Source organism: Colossoma macropomum, unplaced genomic scaffold (assembly GCF_904425465.1).
Source record: "Colossoma macropomum unplaced genomic scaffold, Colossoma_macropomum, whole genome shotgun sequence".
Taxonomy (NCBI): domain Eukaryota; kingdom Metazoa; phylum Chordata; class Actinopteri; order Characiformes; family Serrasalmidae; genus Colossoma; species Colossoma macropomum.
In genome coordinates this window covers 3,006,010-3,016,483 of record NW_023494798.1, presented here as the reverse complement: position 1 = coordinate 3,016,483, position 10,474 = coordinate 3,006,010, and the positions used below count along the sequence as shown (strand labels likewise).

The 10,474-nt window shown below is 40.9% G+C and overlaps 1 protein-coding gene across 1 annotated transcript; it reads left to right on the top strand.

Moving 5' to 3' along the window:
- Positions 1 to 2,247: 2,247 nt before the first annotated feature.
- Positions 2,248 to 8,970, top strand: fam219b (family with sequence similarity 219 member B). The gene is made up of 6 exons (XM_036585492.1): positions 2,248 to 2,452; positions 3,733 to 3,847; positions 4,077 to 4,170; positions 4,860 to 4,934; positions 6,115 to 6,163; positions 7,536 to 8,970. The coding sequence occupies exons 1-6, from the start codon at positions 2,354 to 2,356 to the stop codon at positions 7,683 to 7,685; spliced, it is 582 nt and encodes a 193-aa protein (XP_036441385.1). The 5' UTR covers positions 2,248 to 2,353; the 3' UTR covers positions 7,686 to 8,970.
- The last annotated feature ends 1,504 nt before the right edge of the window (positions 8,971 to 10,474 follow it).

The window sequence follows — 10,474 nt, the reverse complement described above, 5'->3', positions numbered from 1 at the left end:
CTTCACCCTAGAAGGAGTTTTGCAAAAGGACCAAAGTGACCTAGAACGCAGTTTGTGTGTGGACAAAAGGCCAAAGCTCATAGAAAAAGCTAGGTTTAAAAATTACCCACGTCCAGGTGGACTAGGCCTCAGTCAAAACTTAGTGTAGGACGTTTCTTCTGAGGATGTGAGCAAATGATCTACTATTGCCATCTTGTCTTCATCAATATAGCATTGATTTTGCATTCGAGACCTAAACATCAAGATGGACCTTCTTTTTGAGCTGTGCGTGTTTGACGTTAATATGTAAAGACGTATTACGTGGTTCGAAAAACTCCTACAAACTCCGTCCCGACACCTCTGACTTGTAAATTATTTTTTATTATTATTATTATTATTTCAGGCTTTACAGGTCGACCATAGCTCATCATAGCACCACGTTTTAACATTTCTTTTTTCTTATGACTCAGTAATGCTACTTCTTTCAAAGAAAACACTTACATAGTGCAGCTCCAAAAAGCAACTGATGTTGTTCATACTGCAAGTTTTGCCAATAAAACGTGTCAATGAAGTAAAGTACAGTACTTCAACACCATAATAACGTACAGTGTTAGTATGCTTCATGAGCAAGTTTAGTCTAAACAATGCGATCTTCAGATTTAAAAAATAAATAAATAAAAAGATGGTCAAAAATAAATTGGAATTAAGGCATGTATGGTTTAGGAATTTTTTAGTTGTGTATGATCTTTTAATTTTGTAATGTTCATCATGCAGCACAGTACTAAAAAAAGGTTGAAAGAAAAGAAGCATAAGCAGCTGATATTGTATCTGTGCCCATAGTGTAACATGAGACACAATATAAATATTTTAGAAATTATTAAAAAATAACAATGTAAAACATTTCAGTAATTTTTAAAATGGGTCAAAATATACTAGGGTTGCTGCTATGGGTGGTCTTTGCACTAGACCAAGGTAGGCAGCCACCTACCTCCCCAATGAAAATACAAAATAAATATACTCTATGTGTTGATGTTAAATTCTTATTCTGCTTACTTATTCTGAAATGTATGTACATTTTAAAAATTGCTATTATTTGCAATTTAGTGGTTTAATGTAGCGATTATTTAAGATTAATTTTCATGCAACCTCACCCCACGTCATGGTTGTAATGGTTGTGTTGATATGTGATGACACATCAGCGTAGACAGACTGGTATGATGGAGGCACTTAAATGATAATCTGTGTGTGATAAAGACTCTGAACTGAGAGCTGCACACACATATATATATATACATATATATATATATATATATATATATATATATATATATATAATATATATATATCTCACTGGCGACCTGTCCAGGGTGTATCCTGCCTTCCGCCCAGTGACAGCTGGGATAGGCTCCAGCACCCTACCGCGACCCAGAAGGATAAGCGGTTTAGATGATGGATGGATGGATATATATTGCTGTTGTTGGAAGAAAACCTTGTATCATAGTTTTTTCCAAGTAATTTTGGGCCGTTTCTTTTGGTCCATTCATCATGAAATTAACACACAATATATAGGACAACAGGCATTTTCAAATTATGTCAAAAACTTTAAAAAACACAAAAATGGAGATATGAGACAACAGCGATATAGCGAGCTACTGTCAGTGTAGATAACTGGTGCAGTGGGTAGCGCTGTCACCTCACAACAAGAAGGATCTGGGTTCAGTTCCCTAGCCGGGTGACCAGGGTCCTTTCTGTGCGGAGTTTACATGGGTTTCCTCTCACAGTCTAAAGACATGCAGCCAGGCAAATTGGGAATGCTAAATCGGCCCTAGGCATGTGTGTGAATGTCTGTCTGCCCTGTGATGGGCTGGTGACCTGTCCACAGCTTTCCTGCGTTTGCCCAGTGTGTGTGTGTGTGTAAACTCTGTATCAGATTACCTGTCAAGTTTGCATGTTTCTAGCATAGTTCTCAATGGTCTGCCAGTATAGTGAGATCATTTCACTTAATTCAATTTAAATGGCTAGAAATAAGTTAAATAATATTACAATATTCCGGCAGCAAAATGAGAAATATTAGGTCTAACACCTAGATTTAACTTTCCAAAATATTCTGCAGCATAGACAGCATCACTAATTTAAAAAGGGGCCCCTTTTCTGTCTCAGAAGGCCCCTGAATCATGAAGCCTATATACAGTCTTTGTTTTGTGGCAGATCAGGGAGTTACTCAGAGGGTACTTTTATTTTGGAAAAAAGAAGTCCCCAGCCCTCCCAACCCCTTACCCCAAACATTAGCCCTGTTGAGACATCTCCTGTTTTCCTCTTCAGGTTGCTGACACCAGCAGTGCTGTGTAAACATGGGTTTTATCGGCGCCGCTTTATGAGCCATGACTTCTCTGGTTTAATTGGCTCCAGCATGAACGACATCATGGAGGAACAGGAGAAGGACGGTCTGCTGGCAGAGTCTCCGGCCGCAACGGTCAGTTTCACTAAGTTAGATAATAAACCAGAGGCTGCTGGTTTCCTATTAGCCAGCTTCTTGTTTGAATGTTTCCCGTTCCACCTTAAATGGTGCAGCAGTTCCATTCTGTCGCCTGAGGCGACAGAATGGAACTGCTGCACCATTTAAGGTGGAACGGGAAAATTCGAGCTCGAACAAGAAGGTGGCGAATATGAAGCCGTTTTCAGCTTCATTAAAAAAAACAGCCTCTCCTCTTACATTTTACATCACTCCTAGATTTAAATCGAGCTTGTTTTGGATAGTTATAAGTTATTTTGACAGCGATGCGGTCCGGATTTTAACTGTAACGTTAATGTTTTCATCTGCCGCTGACGAGGCTAATGTTAGTTAGCTACCGTTAGCTTGCTAGCGGAATTTCCAAAGAGTGAAATATTGTCAAAATGGGCGGTTTTGCTCTAAATCATAAAGCCTTCAAGTACATTTCTGCCTTTATTTTGTAGCTGTCAGCATTACTTTGGATAAATGTAGCTTAAAAAAGGAGCTTTTTCAGTTGTCTTTGTGGTTAGGTTAGCTAGCTAGGTTTACTAGCTTGGTACGTATTCCCTGCAAGAAGCTGGTAGCTGCTTAAAGGGGAGTTCCACCAATTTTTCAGAATTTCTGAATAAGTCCTTGAGATATAAACGGTCATTGAGAGCGGTTTGGTGGGGAAATGGTTCATTGTAGAGATTCAGATGTCTTTACAGTGGTGGTGATGGGAACCAGGTGTCACCATGCCTACAACACAAATATACCCCTTTTTTAGTGTCCAAAACTGCCAGTGAACCTACACGTGCATTTTGAGTTTTTATATGTAATGCTGATGATGGTAAAATATGCATAAATCTTAAAAAATAAGTTTTTCTAAAGTTATTTTTGCCTTACAATGGCATGCATGTATCCATCCTACATGAATGGGTCAAAATAAATGAATTAAAATTCATTTTAAGACAAAACTTGATCATAAAACTGTCATTCAGCAATGTGTCGGACATCCGGCAGCATAAATCTAACCATTTCATTTAATGACTTTCTATGAGGGAGCATTTAGAGGTGGATGTCTGGTTCCTATCACAGAGCATTTCACACCAAACCAATCTGAGTGACTTTGTTTACATCTCAACCTTTTAATTATGTAGGTTTTTTGAAAAATAGGTGGAGTTCCCCTTTAACTTGCCAGCCTTCCAGACAGGAGCTAGCAGCACTGTTTCTTTGTGGATTAACTTTAATGTTAAATGATGATAAATCATTTTTATCTCTAGAAGCCGGGCAGCAGCAACAGCAGACCCAAACCGGTTCTGGATGGAGGGAACAGACCAGTGGAGAAGAGAGGACCCTATATTATGTCCAAAGTTCCTGCAATACATACTAAATTACGTGAGTAGAGCCACATTGTAGCCTAGAAATAGCACAAATGACAGAAAATTATCTTGTGTCATGAGAGAGAGCAGTGCTGACAGACGATTTCAGGACTGAATGTCTCCTTGCTCTTTCCTATATTGGAGATTTCTAACTTGTGCAGAGCTTAAAGGTATTGTCAATTCATAAATATATTGGTTTTCCTTTGGTTTATTTTATGTCCCTTTCTGTGCCCAATTCTGTGTAGAGAAACACAGAGAGATGGCCAGAAGAGTGCTGAAGAAGAAAGGCTTTTCGTCCGGTGGGCCGGTCATGCAGCAGCCCAGGCATGGGGCTAAAAAGTGAGTGAACTGCTGTTCAGTGTCCTTTTGATAGTATTTAAAAGGGAGTTCCATGTTTCGTTTTTTTTTTTCAATTCTCTGCATAATTCAATCATTGAGATGTAAACAAAGTTGTTCTGAGTGGTTTGGTGTGAAATGGTTCATTGTGGAGAAACTTACTGACTCTGATTTCTTTACAGTGGTGGTGATGGGAACCAGGGGTATATTTGTAACTATTTCATATAATAACCTCTTGTGAGGAAGCTTTTGGAGGCATTTTGGACGTCTGGTTCCTATGACCACCATTGTGAACTTTCTCAATAATGGAGCATTTCACATCATTACACCTGGGCTGGATTTTAAAACAGCTGATTTAAAATTTACCCTGTTTTTCTTTAAAGCTCATCTCACACCCAAGCAGTGAATTGCTGCCAAAGGTTTTAAAACACTTTTTTTCATATACGCAATAGACAAATGAGTAAAGATGGGTTGGTTCTTTAACAAACACACATAAAAGCACAGTTTAGTAATGATTAGACAGAGTGGTGAAGCATTTTCTGGGTGTGTATGACTTTATTTCCTCATTCCACAGATGTAATGAAAGACAGCTGCAATGAAAGATGAGAAGATTTGGAAGTTTTCCATTGTAATTAAGCAGCAGGCTTTTTCTGTAATGTTCTTTTAAAGGGGATTTGTTGTTTTTTTTTTAGTGTGAAGTTCAATAAGGGATATGCAGCACTTAGCCAGAATGCAGAAGACACGCTAATATCTTTGGACTCGGACAGGTAAACAAATAAATCCTACTTTGTGGTGCTTTAATTACCTCACACTGTAAAATAGCAGAGGCTGAACTGATGTACTTAGATTTGGAACTGATTTAACTTCTTATTATTGAGGGTACGTCGACCAGCCACTTTATTATATCTACGTATCTTGTATCTGCACGCTTTGTCCATTTTATCAGCTCCACTTACTATATAGGTGCACTTTGTAGTTCTACAGTCACAGACTGTAGTCCATCTGTTTCTCTGCATACTTTGTTAGCCCCTTTTACCCTGTTCTTCAGTGGTCAGGACCCCCATGGACCCTCACAGAGCAGGTACTATTTGAGTAGTGGATCATTCTCAGCTCTGCAGTAACACTGATGTGGTGGTGGTGGTGGTGTGTTAGTGTGTGTTGTGCTGGTCTGAGTGGATCAGACACAGAAGTGATGCTGGAATTTTTAAACACCTCAGTGTCGCTGCTGGACTGAGAATAGTCCACCAACCAAAAATGTCCAGCCAACAGCGTCCTGTGGGCAGCGTCTGGTCACCACTGATGGACTAGAGAATGACCAACACAAACTGTGCAGCAACAGATGAACTACTGTGTCTGACTTTACATCCTCAAGGTGGACCAACAAGGTAGATGTATGGAATAGAGTGGACTGTGATCCACTTGTACCAGCACAACACAAACTAGCACACCACCACCACATCAGTGTCACTGCAGTGCTGAGAATGATCCACCACCCGAATAGTACCTGCTCTGTGGAGGTCCTCACCATTGAAGAACAAAGTATCAGAGAAACAGATGGACTACGTTCTGTAATTGTAGAACTACAAAGTGCTCCTGTATGGTCAGTGGAGCTGATAAAATGGACAGTGAGTGTAGAAACAAGGTAGGTGTACTATTAATTAAATGGCCAGTCAGAATGTGTATACAGTGCTGTGAGAACTTTACCATGTGAGAACTTCTCTGTTGAAAGTGTGATTGTCACGAGTTTTTCGGTAGTTTCATGGCTTTGAGTAAACCTGTATTTCATAATGAAAGCCGATAGCTTCCTGTTCCCGGTTGTTGCTGCTGCTACAAAAAAGATCACTCTGCATCATAGACTTGATTGTTGTTAGAGGAAGTTACTGGGACTAATGTTTTATATTGGTGTCAGACTGTTACTTGTCTCTTCATTGCTTGTTTCTCCTTCAGTGACGTAGAGCTGGAGTCCCAGTGTTCTTCTGGATATTCCTCTGCAGAGGTGAGACAGTCTGAGGAAGAGGAGAGTAATATTATTAATATGAATTAATATATTATTAATTCAAATGATGATTGTTCATCATTGTAAAGTGATAGTATGTGATGCACTCACACTTTTAGAAATCTGTCAAGAGTTTAAAAGTCATTTAATATACACCCAGCTAGAGCTGGGCGATATGGCCAAGAATGTTATCACGATAAACAAAATTCATATTGTTCGATATTGATACATACCGCGATAAATGTCAAATCATTATTTCTTTCAAGTTTGAAGGCTGATTTTTGCTCCTGGGTGGTTAATTGCTGTTTTAAAACCATGTCGGCACACGAGAAACACTCGCCAAACAGTGGAACATTTCACAGATCTGTCATGGGAGAGTGGGAGAGTGTCTGCTGAGCTGTTTTTACCAGCTGGAAAAGCACGGCTATTTTGTAATAGTCATAATTTAAGAAAGAAAACAGATTATTTTTAGCTGGTGCCGAGCGCTCGGCTACCCCGCTACAAATGACATCACAGTATTCAGACACCAGCTAGCGACGACTGGATATTCAGTTGTAGTAGTTTGAGGGGTGAACCGCAAAATATCAACACCAGACAAACAGAGTCCTCTTTTTAGGTACGTTTAAACTGAAAGCGGAGCTTTTTTGTGTCGTGTTTGATCTACAGTTTCATCAGTTCTCCGTGTTTTGGAGTGACAGAGCGCTACTTCAAGTTAGCCAGCTGCTAAAAACAGCTAGCCTGGAAAGATAAAGCTCTCCCGCTCTTCACTGCCTCACAGCTTCCTCAGTTTACTTTCGTTTAAATCGGAGCTGTAATTTACATGAACCCACTTCTTTCTTTCACTTTCGTTGCTCGAGAATGCACTAATACTAAAATATGACGGTTTGGCGCTGTAACACGGCGCTGCAGACGTGATTTAACACCGCTAAAGTTGTTAGGATGCACGGAAAGAGGTGAGTTCACCGTAGGACAGTACAGTTACACCACTGACCTCGTCACTCACACTCGGTCACAGGAGAACAGATCGCCTGTCACTCCACTCAAACAGGGAATGTATAACTCCGCGTTTCAGCCGTTGCTCCCTCTCTAATCATGTAGAAAAACTCGGAAGTGCGCCCTCTCCTGGCGACAGCAGAGTAGTGTCGCCTTCCTTGCAGTAGAAAACGCCTCCAAGGCTTTCGCTGAACGTGGAAGTGTGAGAATGGTGTATTATATCGAACATGTCGTATCGCTCTATCGAGGAAAAGTTAAATCGCGATAATTATGGTTATCGTTTTATCGCCCAGCCCTACACCCAGCCAATATTTCAGTGTAGCATGTGTTTCTCAGTGTTGTGATGTCACATCTTCTCTCTTCCTCTCCTCTCCTCCAGGTGCACCCGGAATTAAGCCAGCAGCTGCTGAAGGACGGCTACAGGCTGGACGAAATCCCCGACGACGAGGACCTGGACCTCATTCCACCAAAAGCCATGGGCTCCTCCATCTGCTGCTGCTCATACAGCCCATCCTGCTCAATGCAGTGAGAACCACCCTTATCCTACAACCTTAAACCCTTCAGCCACCACGCTGGACCCGCAGAAGCTGCCTTCCAGCAGATGGAACCGTTCCTGAGGCAACTGGAGCTCAGGACTTTAGAACAGCCCAAAGTTCCGTCAAGCTCCTGTGAGGTTCTAGAGCTTCAGTAATGACGGTGCTGCTACATTTCATACTGTTCTCCCAACAGATTACAGCTGGATGGAGTTGTCCGTGTGGCAGCCTGTTACGCTGATCCCACAAATAGCATAGCACTTTTGCCGAGTTAAGGCTCTCCAAACCTGCACGGTGCTTCTGGTGTTACTTTAAGGGAGGTTTCCTAAAAGTGCTGCAGAGATTATCGCAAAATGGTATGATTTATTTCCCTTCTCTGCCATTTAAGATGAACTTAACCCTGCTGTGCTATTGGGAAACACCCTCTAGGCAAACTGTCATCATACTAACCTTTAGCTCATGCCTAAGCAGACAGATAGAGGTCTTGTCCTGTTCGGGCTAATTCATAATTCTAGCCCACCTAATCTTCAGGAGAAACTAGTAATGCTGCTGCAACATAAACCATCTAAGTAGATTGAGCAGAACACCAAATGTCCAACTACATTGACCACTTTCTTAATGAACAGACTGGGGTAGCTGTGGTCAGTTTAGGAATTTCTAGGCTACATTTATAACTTTGAGAATGTTTATTTTAATGGAACCTAGTAGTCTATTCTCTGTATCTACTGGTCCCAATCCCAGTGTTACACACTCCGGAAACAGCACATTTGATCAATAGGTGTTGAATCAATTGAATCGCGTGTTGGATGAGAGAGAAGCAGCACTGGGACTGGTAACACCAGGCCAGGGGTCATGATTTTAGATCCTGGAAGGCCTTAATCCAGCACTGTTTGGTAAGTTTTCGTTCTCTGAAACACATGATTCAACAGTTACTTACCAGGTTCAGTGGGTGCATTTTAGCAGAGAAGTCACCAAACTGCTGCCCTGCCGTACGTCAGAATGCACAGTACACTGCAAAAGTCAAAGTCCACCATTCATTTAATTTCCAAATTTCCATTTTCAAAAAAAGCTTTGAAGTAAAAGTAATTAATTTTTCAATATCAGGAAAATAGCATAAACTATTACATCGAAGCCTCAACAACCATATATATAATATGTAGTGTAGTTAGTATTATGTTTGCTCCCCCTTTCATTCTTTTCAGGAGACTCACTTTCAGTTTCCAAAGAAATTTGTAGGGATATTTTTCCAAACCTCCGACATTCAGTCTTAGATGTTGGTTACATGTTTGATGTGTCCGTCTCCTCTTTTCAGTGAGGTTCTTCTTGACAGCTACACATCCTTTCAGACCCACAGCGCTGAGTCGTCTTCTCACAGTGGAAGGATGGACAGAAACACCTGTGGATGTTTTCAGATCTGAAGCAGCTTGATTTTCTCCTCTCTCTCAGAGATGAAAGCTTTAAGTGCTGTTTATCTGATGGGGGCAGTTTTGGTGGCCTACCAGGTCTTCCAGGTGGTTGTTAGGAGTCCGGTTTGCTCCTTATCTTTAATAATTTTAGAACTCCAGTTTTGGAAAGTCTTGTTTTATTGCTTCTTTTGATGGTGAAATTGAACAAATGAATGATGATCTTTGGCTTTTGCACAGGGCTGATATAATGTAGTATGGGATGTGGCTTTGCACACAGTTCTGAAATCTGGCACCTCCAGGACCTGAATTGACCACCCATGCTTTAGGGGCTGCATTTTATGGAGAACCTGAACAGCAACACCTAATTTTACTAGTTTTTTTTTCTTTAAAAGGACAGTCTGACCAGATAGGGCCCCTTCTGATGATGTATCTTTTTGATGTAAGCTTTTTACAAAACTACAGCTGGGTTTTGGGAGCTGTACAGGACACATAGACACACCATCACAGCCTTTTACATGTTTGAAATAACAAACCAGATGCCTAACAGTGCTACCAAGAAGCTAGAAAACACATTTCACAGTCTACTACCAAAAAATGCCCCAAAGCACATCTAGTTTCTCAAAAACTCCTCCCACCTTCAAGATACATCATTAGAAGGTGGTGTCCCTTTAAGAAATAATGAACCCTAATTAATGAGGTTGTTCAAAGTTGGAACAGAAAACCTGCAGACAGTGGCCTTCAAGTAGAATAGCCCCTTAATGTGCCTCTATACTGAGTGGGATTCATCAATATATCAAAGCAGAGGTTATCAGCTCCTGGTCCTTAAGGGGTTAAAGTCCAGCGCAGTTTAGTGATTTCCTGCTCAAACACACTAACTAAACCTGGTAACTAACTGCTGAATTGAATCACCTGTGTTAGAGCAGGAAAATCACCAAAAGTGAGCTGGACTCTGGCTTTACCGGACCAGAACTGATGACCCCTGTTTTAAAACAAAGTTCTCAGGCTGAAACCCTGGATGCCACAACAGTTTAGCAGTTTAGATTCCTCCCCATGATTAAGCCTGATTAGCTGCTAAGTTCGAAACAAGCGGGACACTACACTGTGTTGAAGGAGTGAAGCTATGGAGCGGAAAGTGATGGGGGTCACAGTGACCTGTACACACAATACACACAATAGCTAATACAGCTGTAGGCAGAAATGTGGTTGCCCTGGTCAAATGACATGTTTTGTTGCTGTTTGTTTGCTGAATTTCAAAAAACAAAATCTGAAATATAAAGAGTGGCCTGTGCAAAAGTGATGGCACAATTTCTATTTTCTGCTGTCAGAAGAAAACCTTGTATCTCTGTTTTTGACATAATTTGAAAATCCCTGTTGCTCTT